The sequence below is a fragment of the Lagenorhynchus albirostris genome, chromosome 13 (assembly GCF_949774975.1).
Source record: "Lagenorhynchus albirostris chromosome 13, mLagAlb1.1, whole genome shotgun sequence".
Lineage (NCBI taxonomy): Eukaryota > Metazoa > Chordata > Mammalia > Artiodactyla > Delphinidae > Lagenorhynchus > Lagenorhynchus albirostris.
Window position 1 is genome coordinate 24,644,701 of NC_083107.1, and position 16,318 is coordinate 24,661,018.

General features: G+C 38.5%; 1 protein-coding gene across 5 annotated transcripts in view; it reads left to right on the forward strand.

Annotated features, from left to right (window-relative positions):
• EVA1A (eva-1 homolog A, regulator of programmed cell death) overlaps positions 1-16,318 on the forward strand; it is a 70,442-nt gene that overhangs the window by 42,407 nt on the left and 11,717 nt on the right. For 3 of the 5 annotated variants that reach the window (XM_060168756.1, XM_060168758.1, XM_060168760.1), the window contains 2 exons: positions 6,460-6,578; positions 7,769-7,940. In XM_060168756.1, the coding sequence (XP_060024739.1) occupies positions 7,895-7,940 (46 nt within the window). In that variant the 5' untranslated portion in view covers positions 6,460-6,578; positions 7,769-7,894. The remainder of the gene's footprint in view (positions 1-6,459; positions 6,579-7,768; positions 7,941-16,318) is intronic. The other 2 variants (XM_060168757.1, XM_060168759.1) reach the window with 1 other exon arrangement.

Consider the following 16,318-nt stretch of genomic DNA (forward strand, 5'->3'; position numbering starts at 1 on the left):
TGTTCTATACATTGTAGGATTATAGCAGTATCCTTGCCTCCTACTAGATGCCAATATCAACCTCCACTGGAGTTGTGACAACCAACTGTACCCTGGGGAGCACACTGCCCAAGGTTGAGGATCACTATTTTAGGAACTAACCAGTGATAAGGGATTTCCTTGAGGACTAGAGCATAAAATTTCACTTGTAGGTGGATGAGTTCTTCATGCCTCTTACCTTCATATTGGTTAAGTGTATTAGGGTTCTCCAGAGAAACAGAAACAGAAACATATATATTTTTTACATAAATATATAATAATAGATTATTATTATTATGAAGAATCAGCTCACATAATCATAGAGGTTGAGAAGTCCCATGATTTGCCATACACAACCTTGCAATATGGAGACACAGGAAAGCCAGTGGTGTAGTTCAGTCCAAGTCCAAAAGCCTGAAAACCAGGAGAGCGAATGGTGTAAATCTCAGTCTGAGGCCAGAGAAGACAAGATGAGATGTGATGCTCCAACTCAGCAGTGAGGCAGGAAAAAAGAGGCAAGTTCGTCCTTCCTCTGCCTTTTGTTCTATTCAAGCTCTCAATGGATTGGGTAATGCCCATTTGTATTGGGGAGGGCAATCTACTTTAGTTAGTCTACCTATTGCTAATCTAATCTGGAAACACCTTCATAGACACACCCAGACATAATGTTTAATCTGGACATCCCATGGCCAGTCAAGTTGACTCATAAAATTAAGCATCATAGTAGGAGATGCAGAAATGTTTTAATTACAGGGCAAATCACCAGTGGAGAGTGTCTAGAACTACCTGGAGTAGTTTCATCACTATTAATGGAGGGCTCAGGGAGTTTGGCTCTGGGAGTCATCACGTATCTAACTTCTGCAGACCTTGTCTCATTGGCAGCTGCCCTGAACAGAATCTCCTATGCTGAGTCCTGCCCTCTGTATCAGTGTCCTCATGAAGGACTTGCCCTCCTACCCTAGATCAGATTTATAAAGGATGCATTAAGTGAAACTCCTCCTAAGCCTATGCTGTTATAATATCTGAGTGCTCAGGCTGAAGGGGATCACAGAAGTCAGGCAGAGCATTTTGCAAACTCTATTGGGCATCTTACAAAATGAGAGTCTGATTCCAAAGGTCTGGGTGCCCAGGATTATGCAGATCTAACAAGCTCCTAAGTGATGTCAATCCTGCTGGTCCTTGTACCATAATTTGAATAGTAAGAATCTAGGCCAGAGGGCTGCAGACTATGTATGGTCCGTGGGCCAATCTGGGTCCACCACCTACTTTTGAAAATAAGGTTTTATTGTAACACAGCCACACTCATTCTTTTGTGGTTGTTTGTGGTGGTTTTGACACCATGATGGCAAAAGCTGAGTAGTTGAGACAGAGAGCATATAGCTCTCAGAGCCCTTTCATAGTAAAGTTATAAATGTGTACTGACCCCCGCTTTACGTTGACTTGTGCTACATGGACCATAGGGGGTTTTCCTGTTCACTCTATAGGATGGCCCAGCAGCAGTGGTTTTTCCTGACCATCAGCCTGCCTTCTTTGTCCCCCTTTCTTTTACCTCTGGCTCCTGCAACCCTCTCCATTAGTGCCTGGGGCATGGAGAGACTTGCAGGAAGAATTTCTGTGCCATGGTTAAGCTTCCATCTTGCATGTGGTCCTTTCATAGTCCTGAAGAAGTACCCTGCTTGGCACCCCACTCAGAGCCAGTCAGCCCTGGTGTCCTTTTAGTCTTCAAAGTGGCTCACTCTAAGACCTGTTCAGAAATACTCTCTGGGACTTCCTCATGCATACAAAGCTCATGCCTAATTGCTCTTTCTGTTTTTCAGCCAGCCAGAATTGACTGAGAACCTCCTTTCATCAGGCACCATGCTAGGTACCAGGGTAATAAGGACTTGTAAGAAGTCTCTTCAGTAAACCAATAATTCCAATTGCAATATCATAGGTGCAATATCAGAAAAATATTCTAATACTTTGATAGACAAAAAAAGAATCTGGAGGATTTGGAGCTTTACTGCATTAGACCTTTCTTTTTAAATAAAACATGAATTTTTATTAATTTTTACACAAACCCATTTTTGCATCCATTGACATGATATGTTTTTCCTCTTAATCTATAAATGTGATAGATTACAATTATTTACATTCAATGTTTTTATAAGTGAGATAATAACATCTTTTACTTAAAATTAAGCAATATCCGTAATTTGATATAAATTAGAATTTTGTTGACTTCAATTTTTTAAATCAAAGTGTAGTTGATGTACAATATTCTGTAAATTACAGTTGTATAATATAGTGATTCACAGTTTGTTTTTTTTTTAATGGAGAGCCAAGAGGTGTTAGTCTTTTCTTTTTTTTCTTTATTTTTTTAGACTTGATTTCTCTAGGCGTGCGGGCTTCAGTAGTTGTGGCTCACGGGCTCTCGAGAGCAGGCTCAGTAGTTGTGGCTCATGGGCTTAGTTGCTCCATGGCACGTGGGATCTTCCTGGACCAGGGATTGAACCTGTGTCCTCTGAATTGGCAGGCGGATTCTTAACCACACTGCCACCAGGGAAGTCCCCACAGTTTTTAAAGGTTATACTCCATTTTTAATTATTATAAAATATCGGCTATATTCCCTGCATTGTACAAGATATCCGTGTAGCTTATTTTATACATAATAGTTTATGTATACTTCTGAATCCCCTACTCTATATTGCCCCTCCCCGCTTCCTCTCTCCACTGATGCACTAGTTTGTTCTCTATATCTGCAAGTCTTCTTTTTTGTTATATTCACTAGTTTGTTGTATTTTTTAGATTCCACATATAAGTGATATCATATAGTATTTTGACTTTAATTTTAATATCTGTATAATTCTGCTACCATTCCTATTAACTGAAAATCAATATTTGATTGCTGGATTCTCTAAAGAATCTTTAAAAGTTAACCTTTAAAATTCATTGTTGTACCTCATCAACATCTTATATTTATTATTATTAATTTTAAAAATTGTGGTAAAATACATATAACATAAAATTTGCTATTTTAACCATTTTTAAGTGTACAGCTCAGTGGCATCAAGTACATTTACTTTGTTGTGCAACCATTATCATTATCCATGTCCAGAACACTTTTCATCTTGCAAAACTGAAACTTCGTACTCTGTACCAATTAAACAATAATTTCTTATTTCTCCCTTCTCCCAACCCCTGACAACCACCATTCTGCATTCTGTCTATGAATTTGACTACTCTAGGTACTTCATATAAGTGGAATCATACCATATTTCTTCTTTTGTGACTGGCTTGCTTCACTTAGCATAATGTCCTCAAGGTTCATCCATGTTGTGCATGTGTCAGAATTTCACAGGTACATGTAAAAGTATGAGATTAGAACACTCCCTAACACCATACACAGAAATAAGCTTAAAATGGATTAAAGACCTAAATGTAAGGTCAGACACTATCAAACTCTTAGAGGAAAACATAGGCAGAACACTCTATGACATAAATCACAGCAAGATCCTTTTTGACCCACCTCCTAGAGAAATGGAAATAAAAACAAAAATAAACAAATGAGACCTAATGAAACTTAAAAGCTTTTGCACAGCAAAGGAAACCATAAACAAGACCAAAAGACAACCCTCAGAATGCGAGAAAATATTTGCAAATGAAACAACTGACAAAGGATTAATCTCCAAAATTTACAAGCAGCTTATGCAGCTCAATAACAAAAAAACAAACAACCCAATCCAAAAATGGGCAGAAGACCTAAATAGACATTTCTCCAAAGAAGATATACAGACTGCCAACAAACACATGAAAGAATGCTCAACATCATTAATCATTAGAGAAATCAAATCAAAACTACAATGAGATATCATCTCACACCAGTCAGAATGGCCATCATCAAAAAATCTAGAAACAATAAATGCTGGAGAGGGTGTGGAGAAAAGGGAACACTCTTGCACTGCTGGTGGGAATGTGAATTGGTACAGCCACTATGGAGAACAGTATGGAGGTTCCTTAAAAAACTGCAATAGAACGACCATACGACCCAGCAATCCCACTACTGGGCATATTCCCTGAGAAACCCATAATTCAAAAAGAGTCATGTACCAAAATGTTCATTGCAGCTCTATTTACAATAGCCAGGAGATGGAAACAACCCAAGTGTCCATCATCGGATGAATGGATAAAGAAGATGTGGCACATATATACAATGGAATATTACTCAGCCATAAAAAGAAATGAAACTGAGTTATTTGTAGTGAGGTGGATGGACCTAGAGTCTGTCATACAGAATGAAGTAAGTCAGAAAGAGAAAGACAAATACTGTATGCGAACACATATATATGGAATCTAAGAAAAAAAAATGTCATGAAGAACCTAGGGGTAAGATGGGAATAAAGACACAGACCTACTAGAGAATGGACTTGAGGATATGGGGAGGGGGAAGGGTAAGCTGTGACAAAGTGAGAGAGTGTCATGGACATATATACACTACCAAACATAAAATAGATAGCTAGTGGGAAGCAGCCGCATAGCACAGGGAGATCAGCTTGGTGCTTTGTGACCACCTGGAGGGGTGGTATAGGGAGGGTGGGAGGGAGGGAGACGCAAGAGGGAAGAGATGTGGGAACATATGTATATGTATAACTGATTCACTTTGTTATAAAGCAGAAACTAATACACCATTGTAAAGCAATTATACTCCAATAAAGATGTTAAAAAAAAGGCTGTAATACTCCATTGTATGCATATACCACATTTTGTTTATCTATTTGTCTGTGGATGGACACTTTGATTGATTTATCTTTAGGCTGCCATAATAATGCTTCATCATAATTTGTGTACAAATATCTGTTCAAGTCCCTGCTTTCAATTCTTTTGGGTATAGACCCAGAGGTGAATTGCTGAATCATATGGTAATTCTATTTTTAATTTTTTGAGAAACTGCCACACTGTTTTTCATAGTGCCTCCACAATTTTACCTTCCCATCAACAGTACAAGGGTTCCTCTCCAATCCTCTCCAACACTTGCTATTTTCTGTTTTGTTTTGTGTTTTTTTGATAGTAGCCATCCTAATGGATGTGGGGTAGTATCTCATTGTGTTTTTGATTCGTGTTTCCCTAAAGATTAGTGACGTTGAGCATCTTTTCATATGCTTATTGGCCATTCATGAATCTTCCTCGAAGAAAGGTCTATTCAAATCCTTTGCCCATTTTTTAATCAGGTTGTTTGTTTTTTGCTGTTGTGTTGTAGGAGTTCTCTATACTCTAGATATTAATCCCTTATCAGATATATGATTTGCAAATATTTTCTCCCATTCCATTGGTTGCTTTTCACTCTGTTGATTGTATCCTTTGATGCACAGAAGTTTTAAGTTTTGATGTAGTCCAACTTATCTATTTTTATTTTGTTGCCTGTGCTTTTGTCAAGTCCAAGAAATCATTTCCAAATCCAGTGTCATTAAGCTCTTCCTCCATGTTTTCTTCTAAGAGCTTTATAGTTTTAGCTCTTCCACTTAGGTCTTTTATCCATTTTTAATTTTTTTTTTTAATATGGTGTAAGATAAGGGTTGAACTTCATTCTCTTGCATGTGGATATCCAGTTTTCTCAACAAGACTATTCTCTCCAAATTGAATGGTCTCTTGTTGAAAATAATTTAACCATATATGTAAGGTTTTATTTCTGGGCTCTCTATTTTATTCCATTTATCCATATGCCTGTCTTTATGCAAGTACAACACTGTTTTGATTACTGTAGCTTTGTAATACGTTTTGAAATGAGGAAGTGTGAGACTTCCAGCTTTGTTGTTTTTTATTAGGATTGTTTTAGTAATTTGGATTGCTTGATATTCCATATGAATTTTAGTATGGATTTTTCTATTTCTGAAAAAAAGGAAGTCTTTGGAATTTTGAGACTACAGTAGAACCTTTGAATTCTCTCTTACAGGAAACGTTAGCCAGGGAGGAGGGACATTTAGGCAAAAGGAAGGGCACAACCAAAAGCATGAAAAGGTAAAAGAGTTTAGTGTATTTGGGGAACTGAAAGTAATCTGGTATTGTTGAAGCATTAGGCATACTTGTATCTCTGTGTATATGTGTAAGAGTGTAGACTTGGGTAGGAGATGAATTAAGAGCCAAAATAGAGGTCAGATATTGTGAAAGTGGATGTGTTTTGTGTTAAGAAGTTTAACATTAATGAAGGGTTGGACTATGGAATGAAGTGATCAGATTTGTACTTTATAAAAGATAACCCTGATGGTAAAAGTGGGTGCTAGATTGAATAGGAAGAGGTATTTGCAGAAGCATCAGATGGGATACTGTTGGAAAACTCACAGAAATAAAATGATGAGACTTGCACTATAGTAGGATTAGTGGAGATAGAAAGGAGGGAATGGACCTGAAACAGCTTTGTCCTACTATATACTCAGAAATATTCCAGTGGCTTCACTCTCTTCCTAGGTCCTGAAGTCCTCAGACCTGCAGAGCAGTTTCTGAACTCAGGGTGGTGGTTCCAAGTCTTCACCTGTATCATCAGTTGTCACCTTTTAGGAACTCAAATGGCTGTTGAAGACTCAGAGGTACAGGGGTCCCTCAGCAATAGCTAGCCCACTCCTCATCTGCCACTATCTGGGCCTCTGGCTGCTCCAAGGACCTTGTGTTCGTTTCTGTCCTACCTATGGGTTGGTCTGTCTTTTCTTGCTTTGGTCTTCCCTGAGCCCACTGGAATTCACCAAAGTGAGAGTTGTCTTATCTGTTGTGACCGATTCCATCCACCTATGGAATTGCAGCTCTCCAGGCCCTCTGAATGTGATCCATGTTACCAATGTCTGTGACCCACCTGAGAACCTGTTTCTTCTGAAAGGACTGGAACCTTCTGCTTCCCTAGCTTTCCCTAACCTGACATCCTTCCATACCCTGTGACTCAGTTCCCTGTCTTCAGATAGAGTGGCACTGAATAGGAGTCATTAAGATCTCTGCCACTTGAAATCCTCAGCTCTCTGCTAGGGCTTCACTGAATGGGTAATGATAATGCTGGTTCTAAACAGCAGCAGCAGCTGGGGAAAGAATGTGCTCCCCCAGCCAGAGGCTGAGCCACTGAATACTGAGATCCCAAGTTCCTGTTCTGAACCCTGATGATCAGTTCCTTTGATGGGCCGTTTGTGGCAGTGCATGTGTGTTTGGTTGGCCCATCACAGTCACAGGTGGAGTCATGGAGCTAGGGGCAGGTAGCAGCCTCGAGCTCCCAAGTTCTTGGGGGCATTTTAGAACAGGAACCACTTTGGGAGTTCTGAAATAGTCAGCTCTGACCCATTGCCAAGAATGCACATTTGGTGATACGTGGGATGAAGCAAGCTGATCAAAGTACACAAGTGCCATCAGTACAGGGGAAAGCAGAGCCAGGTGAAAAGCAGGCTGTGGCTTGGGGTAAAAATGCAGTGATTAAAGTGATGATGGACTGAACCTCATAGGCAAACCAGGAAGAATGCAATAAAAAGGATCAAGGAAAGGTGAGGGAGAAATGTTTAAATGGGAAATTGGGAGGAGATGGGGAAGAGAAAGGAGAAAGGCCAGGAAAAACAGATTTAAGGAGTTGCTGCTTCTTTGAAAGCCAAGAAGCTGTTAGAGCAAAGAGTACAAGATCTCAGATCTTTGCAGCCCCCTGGCTGGGAAGGTTGGACTGGATTTTGTTCTTGAGCCCAGGCTACCTGGAGCACAGCCTCAGGAAATTAGAATGTGTTCTCATCACTCACTTTGTGTTCCCAAACAGAAGAGAAGAGAGGGAGGGTGGCCACCTTGATCCAGCTGAAGCATCTCCAGGAGGCCTTTTCTGGATGTCACATCGAGGCTGCCCTTCTACCACAACACGGAGCTGGTGATCCCCGAGTTCGTGGACATGGCTTTGCTCAGCAATATCCTAGAGGCCTATTCCTTTGTCTCAGGTAGTTGTTCAGTCTCAGCTGGGTCAGGTCTGAGGCCTGGGGCTGGGTAGAGCCATCTCCTGGGTGGCCATCTCTGGTCTTATACTCAGGAGAGAAATGCCTCTCATAACAGAGGGGCTCTGTGGTACTGAGTTTTGAGATGAAACGTTTTCTGGTTTGAAAGTTAAGCTTTCTCTAATTTGGCAAATGGGGGGTTCTAAGAGCTTTATCTTGCTGAAAAATATTTGGTTTCCTTTTGGGCTCGGGTGAATGAAATAGCCTGGGGCTACCGTTGGCTTCTGTCATTAAGCATTTAACTCTGATATGTAAGGCCAGAATGGAGTATCCTCAGCCTGATTATTTCTATGCAGTGGTTCTCAACTCCTCCCAGGGTGTGTGTGTGTGTGTGTGTGTGTGTGTGTGTGTGTGTGTGTGTGTGTGTGTGTGTGTGTGTGTGTGTGTGTGTGTGTGTGTGTGTGTGTGTGTGTGTGTGTTTATGTGTAGTCTGTGTTTGGGGGGTTGTGTGAGAAGTTTGATAACCTTCTGGGAGACATGGAGACAGAAAGTATGTGAGTCTGGGAGAGTCTGATATTTGCTCCCTCCTTGGTTCACAGTTGTTTCTTTTAGAAAGATGGCTGACTTTCTCCTCAAGATCATTTCTTGAGAACAGGTGCTGTTCACATAAAAGGAGTCATTTAAAAATACATGAAAATATACCCAATAAAGCTGAAATTTTAAAAAATACATGAAAATGCTGAATAGTTTGAATGACCAAATTGATTTTCTTCTGCTTGAGTGAGTTTTTAAGGTTTTGTTAGTTTGCTTTTCTTTATTTTATTTGGCCTTACGTCTATGTTTGTTGTATAAAAGGAGGGGACTGAGGTTCTGATTAGGTTTCCCCTGGGGGACTGGTTTTACTTTCTAGTTCTCTGGTCAGGCTTGATATGTGGTGACCTCAGAGTTCAGGTGCAAAACCTGACACTTCTATTTACAATGGCAAATCTGAGCTAGGGTTGAGGATAAAGGCAGTTCATGCCTTTTTGTTGAGAGAGCATCTTGGATGACGTGCAACCTGATTTTAGAAAGGAGGACTTCTCAGGAGCCTGGCTGGCTCCTTTGTGGTTGGCAAGATGCAGCATGTAGTCTTCACATGCCTCAAGTCCAGGGTTCTCTCTTTTCAGATCAGCAAAGGCTCAGGTCATCAATCAGCTCCTCACCTCCCAAAGGAAGTTCAGTGCCTGGGGCCTCCTTACCTGGGCACCCACACATCAGAGAAATCTCAGTTCTGCCCATTCTTCTAGGCTATTCTGGAGAGAAAGGACACTGGAGCTAGAAAAGAGATGTTTGAAACTCTGGTATCATGTTTTCAGAAGCAATTAAATTGATGATCTCCTCAGTTCTATAATGAGGACACCCCAAAATGAAGTGGGGTGTGGCAGGGAGGGTCTGGAGTTTCCAGGCCTCAGATGACACTTGCAAATAAGCTGTTGTAAGAAAATATCTTGCGTGAGAGCAAACAGGCTTCTGGACTTTGGAACTCTACTCAGCACAAGAAGTACCTGGCAGCTTTCCATTTTGACCAGGATGACCCTGAGTTGTGATCATTGAATGCCCTGGTGTTTACCATGTGTTTTATGATCTTGTTAAGGTGAAAGGGTACATGGCCCTGTTTTTCTCTCCCCTTCAACCTTTTTCCTTCCCACTCCATATTCTGGAATTAAATATTGCTTAGGATGCAGGAAGATAATGCTTCTTTTAAGTAAATATGGGCTGAGATAAAAAGAGAAGGAAAGGAAATGGACAGTGGAGTGGCTAAAATAAAATGCATTAGATCAAGTAAATAGACTTGGTGGCTAAAAATTCATTCTGAGTGTGATTCAGAACACTGCCTGACTATAAAGGAAATGAATTAAAAAATTTAAAATATGGGGGGCTTCCCTGGTGGCGCAGTGGTTGAGAGTCTGCCTGCCAATGCAGGGGACACGGGTTCGTGCCCCGGTCGGGAAGATCCCACATGCCGCACAGCGGCTGGGCCCGTGAGCCATGGCCACTGAGCCTGCACGTCTGGAGCCTGTGCTCCGCAACGTGAGAGGCCACATCAGTGGCCTGCGTACCGCAGAAAAAAATTAAAAAAAATTAAAATATGAAGGTGAAGATAACAGCTCCTAACTGCTCCTATTTTCTTCCACTTTATCAGTTGCTTCATCCATGTGGTCCATCATTTCAGGAACACACTTGCTAATACACATAACTCCTTTATTCCTTTGTCTAGTTTCTGGTTAAACCAACAGGCAAAATCCCAACTCTTAAGTAAACCCTTCTTTCTCCCCTTTCTCCCTCTGCACTCAAGTAACCAAACACTGTTACAACTTTGCAGGTTGAAACCATTAAGAAATTCATGGAATTTGGCCTTAGCTGAGGCTTTGTAATGCTGCATCATTCTTTCTATTTGCTTTTGGATACATCTTGCTCCCATTCTTCACAATACCCATTTTAAACCTTGACCAAGGTATGATTTAAAATATCTGTTTATCAAAATGTACCCGTATTTGGCAAATGCAAACTAAGAAAAAAAGGCAGCATTAATGAAGAAGGGTTAAAGTTAATATATAAAGAGCTCTTACAAATCAACAAAGGATAAGTGTCCCAAAAGAAAAGTGGACAAAGGATAAGAATCAGCAGTTTGCCAAAGAAAAACTACAGATTACTGGTAAAACATAAGCAGCTCAATGTCTAGCAATTAAACAAATGCAAAATGAAACAAATGCAAAATGAAAGTGAGGTTAACTTTTTTCTTTTTTTGCGGTACGCGGGCCTCTCACTGTTGTGGCCTCTCCCGTTGAGGAGCACAGGCTCCGGATGCACAGGCTCGGCCTCAGCGGCCATGGCTCACGGGCCTAGCTGCTCCGTGGCATGTGGGATCTTCCCGGACCGGAGCACGAACCCGTGTCCCCTGCATCGGCAGGCAGACTCTCAACCACTGCGCCACCAGAGAAGCCCCCAAGGTTAACATTTTAATTTTATAAAATTCTCAAATATTTGAGCGATTACATTTATAATTTCAATTTTGGAGAAAGTGTAGGGAGATGAGTACTTGCACATATTGTTGATGGGATTATAAATTGCTATAGCCTCTCTAGAAAATGATTTGGGAACAAATGTCAAAAGCCTTAAAACTACATATAGAATTTAGCCAGCAATTCCACAACTAGGAATTTATCCTAATGAAATAATTAGGGATATGGGTCAAAATTTTACTGTGAAGACAGTTTATCTCAGAACTGTTTATAATAGTAAAAAAAATGTAGGTGAATATTAATTTAAGTAGAAAGATGTTTATGATGTGCTGTTAAGTAAACAAAACCTGTTACCACACAGCATATACAGTATAATCCCATTATGTGTGTATATTCATATGTATATATAACCACATTTTACTACAAACTATATCTGGATGCTGGGATTGTATGAGTATGTGTCTGTGTATTTTTAATTCTCTTTTGCTTAGATGTATTTATAAGTGTTCTATACTTCATTGATATTAGTTTTGTAATAAGTAATGTTATTTTATTGAAATTTTAAAATTTGAAATATATATATGTGTGTATATATAAATAAATAAATATATACATATATATATATGTGTATATATATATATATATATATATATGTAAAATTACCACTGCCTTACTCTTTTCTGACTTCTCTAGCTGAGTATCTAAATGACCTGAACGTTACCACTTAGATGTGCCATAAGTGTTTCAAATTGAACCTGACCTGGAATGGAATATTGTCCCCTTTAAATATGCTTCTTTTTTAAAAATTGAACTATAGTTAATTTACAATTTTGTGTTAGTTTCAAGTATACCGTAAAGTGATTCAGATATATATATTATATGTATAATATATGTAATGTATAAAAAATATATATTTAAATATATACTTTTACATGTAAAAGAATGTATATATTTTATATATATAAAAAGAATATATATATATGTTCTTTTTCAGATTCTTTTCCATTATAGGTTATCACAAGATATTGAGTATAGTTCCCTGTGCTATACAGTAGGACCTTGTTGTTTACCTATTTTATATATAGTAGTGTGTATATGTTAATCCCAGACTTCTCATTTATCCCTCCCCACCTTTCCCCTTTGGTAATATAAGTTTGTTTTCTATGTCTGTGAGTCTATTTCTGTTTTGTAAATAAGTTCATTTGTATCATTTTTTTAGATTCCACATATAAGTGATATCATATATTTGTCTTTCTCTTTCTGATTTGCTTCACTAGTATGATGATTTCTAGGTCCATCCATGTTGCTGCAAATAGCATCATTTCATTCTTTTTTTATGGCTGAGTAATATCCCATTGTGTATATATATACATATGTATATATATGTATATATATATGCCACATCTTTATCCATTCATCTGTCAGTGGACATTTAGGTTGCTTCCATGTCTTGGCTATTGTAAATAGTGCTGCTATGAACACTGAGGTGCATATATCTTTTTGATTAGAGTTTTCTCCGGATATGTGCCCAAGAGTGGGATTGCAGGATCACATGGTAACTATTTTTAGTTTTTTAAGGAACCTCCATAATGTTCTCCATAGTGGCTGTACCAACTAACATTCTCATCAACAGGGTAGGAGGGTTCTTTTTTCTCCACACTCTCTCTAGCATTTATTATTTATAGACTTTTTAATGATGGCCATTCTGACTGGTGTGAGGTAATACCTCATTAGAGTTTTGATTTGCACTTCTCTAATAATTAGTGATGTGGAGTATCTTTTCATGTGTCTGTTGGCCATCTGTATGTCTTCTTTGGAGAAATGTCTATTTAGGTCTTCTGCCCGTTTTTTGATTGGGTTTTTGTTTTTTTGATATTAAGCTGTATGAGCTGTTTGTATATTTTGGAAATTAATCCCTTATCAGTAGCATTGTTTGCAAATTAAACATAATCCTTATTTTGTGTACCATCTAGGGCATCACCTATACTAGAAATATGATTTTTAGCCTTTGATGCATCTTCTTCACTGCCCATATCCAATCACTTACAGTTGGTCCATTTCACCTTTCAATGTCCCTGAAATGCCTCCCTTCTACTTTATTCCCACTGTAACTGAGTTGGTTTAAGCTCATTCATGTTTTTGCCTGCTTTGCCATAATGGCATTTTCTATGGTCTACCAACCTCCAATCCGTGTTTTGTAGTGAAACGATGTTTCTAAAATGTAGCTGTGATGATGCAATTCTTTTTACTTTTTAGAATCTCTTTGTGGATCCTCGTTGTATCAAGGATAAAATCCAAACACTTTTTTATGGTTTAACAGTTAGAGTTGTTTTCAGCTGCAAATAGTAGAAACCTTCAATTTGGTGGCCTAAACACATAGGAGTTATCTTACCCACATAACAAGGAGTCTCGAGGTAGGTGGTTGCTAGCATTAGCTCAAAAATGTAGGGGCCAGATTCTCTGTGATTCTCATGACCTTTTTTTTATGCTTTTCATCTCGTGGCTGCAAAATGGCTACTGTTGCTCTTGCCTTTTGATTCAAGATTGAAAGACATATGAAAAAGGAAGGAGGTTCCAGCCGACCTCATCTCATGTTTCATAGGCTAGACCTGTGTCATATGGCCATTTCTAGCTGTAAGAGAGGCTGGAAAAATGAGAATTCTAGGCTTTTCAACTTCCAGACCAGTGGTTCATAATCAGGGGTGATTTTGCACAGTAGGGGGATTTCTGTCTATGTCTGGACACATTTTTGGCTATAACAACAGGTGAGGGTTGCTGCTAGTATCATCTAGTGGGTGGAGAAACATACTACAATGCATAGGACAACCCCTATGACAAAGAATTAACTTTTCAAGATGTAGGTCGTGCCAAGGTTTAGGAAACATGCTAGAATAGAGACAAGCAAGAGGCAACGGACTTAGGGATGGTTTGAGGTACTCCAATATGCAGTTTTTTATGTGGCTTACCAGGGCTTTTATTGTCTAACCTTGACTTCTCCATGCTCTTATTTAATTATAGTCCTCCCTGACTAAGGCCTCACTTCAGCTATTCTAAACCACCTGCCTAGCCTTTTCTCATCTCTTTTGCACAGTTATTTCCTTATCCAGGAACTCTTCCATTCAGTCTTGGACTGGCTAACTCCTTCCCAGTCTTTAAAGTTCTCTCAGCCATCTTCTCCCCTTATTCCCTACTCTGGCTTAGGTGCCCATCCACCTAAGAATCCTCCATGTGTTCTCCCTACACGTGTTTGGTTTCCTCTATCTCAGCACTTGGATTGGAGCAGTAAACACTTCTTGTTCTAACTACTTGAAAGCAACCCCTTGGTATCATAATATAACAATTTAAAATGAGGATAATCTCATTAATAATAATAACCTCATTAATAACTTCTAGGAAGGTTGTTAGAAAGATTAAGCTGAATGATTGCTCTTTTTAATTTAATGTTTTGAATTGATAATACATTCTCCAGCCTCACTCTTCCATTCTTTTTAGATTTTTCTTTAAAAATCACCTTCTCAGTGAGATTCCTTTTGGTCACTTTGTCTACCTCCTTCCCTCCAGCACACATTTAACATATCATATCTTCCTTCCTATTTTTTCTGTTTTCTCCTTATCACCACCTAACATACCACCTATTTTATTTATTTATCTTGTTTATCATCCATCTCCTTACTAGCTTACTAGAATGTAAACTCCCAAGAGCACAGAGATTTGTGTTTCGTTTATTTACTGCCATATCCTCAGCATCTAGAATAGTGCCTGGTACCTATTAGATGCTCAACAAGTTAGTGAATAAATATTGCTTAGTGATCAAACAATACAAAATGACATGTAGTAAGAGGTCTTACTCCAGAGCTGTCTCCTACTTCTAGTCCCCAAATTTGATCCATACCAGGCTTCTCTGCATCTTTCCAGAGTTCTTTGTGCAGATATAAGAAAATATGAGCATACAGTCTCACCTTCCCCACTGTTATACACAGGTAGCATATCCTATATACTGTTTTGTACTTCACTTTTTTCACTGAAAAATGTATTTTGAAAATATTGTATTTAATATCAGTGTATAGAGAGCTTCCTCATTCTTTTAGACAACTACACACTGTTCCATTGTACAGATGAATCATAGTTTAACCAGTCATGGCCAGTGGGAATGGTTCAAATCTTTTCAAACAGGACAACAAGCCTGCAATAAATAACCGTGGCATACATACGTGTTCAAGTGCATTTGCAGAATAAATTCTCAAAAGTAGAATTGCTGGATCAAGTGTACAATAATTATTATTTATGATAAGTATTACCAAATTGGCATTTAAAGAGTTTCACAAATTTACTGCTTATAAGATATATGAGAAAACCCTGTTATAGTATTTTCAAACTGTTGGATTTTTGACAGTCTGGTAGATAAAAAATAATATCTAAATGTTATTTAATTTTTGTTTCTCTAGGTCATAGGTCAGGAAACTTTTTCTTTAAAGAGCTAGATAGTAAATATTTTCAGCTTTGTAGGCCATACAGTTTCTATTCTAACTCTCAACTCTGTGTTGTAGCATGCAAGCAGACATAGACAAAACATAAATGAATGGGCATGGCTATGTGCCAATAACAAAACAGACAGCTGGCCAGATTTGGCTTGTGAGCCATGGTGTGCCAACCCTGCTTTCGGCGAGCATCTTTTCATATGTTTAAGAGCCATTACTTTTCTGTGAACTATTAATATTGGGTTGGCAAAAAAGTTCGTACAGGTTTTTCTGTAAAATGCAATGGAAAAACACAAACGAACTTTTTGGCCAGCCCGATTTTTTTTTTTTCTTTTTTTGGCCCATTTACTTTATTGGTGTCTTTTTTGCTCTTTCTAGGTGCTCTTTATATATTAGGTCTCTGTTACATATTTCAAATATTTTTCCCAATTTGTCATTTAACTTTGCTTACGGTAATTTTTTTCATTGAATAAGCTTTGGGGGATTATTTTTTTACTTAACCAATATTCTTTGGATGTTTAACTGCCACTATAGCTGTGCAGACCATGTAGTATTTAACCAGAATTTGAATCACTTTTCCTATGAGATTGCATGAGGGAGGTGGTCTCAGCAATGAGGGAGAGTAGACCAACATTACTCAATTAATAGTCACAAATTTGGAGATTTAAGAAAGTATTGTAATTTCTGTTTTCTATTATTATTATTTTATTATTTATATGGGAATCTGGTGAAGGCTGAGAACCTTTATGTCTCTAGGCCAAAGGCACTGTTGACTCACAGTAAATTTTTGTGGAATAAAGTAATCATTTGTTGACTTATAAAATTAAAAAAAATCCAACAGTTGGAATATCCCCTTTCGGAGAGTTTGGTGAAAGTGGTACTTTCATACACAGCTGTTGGCAAG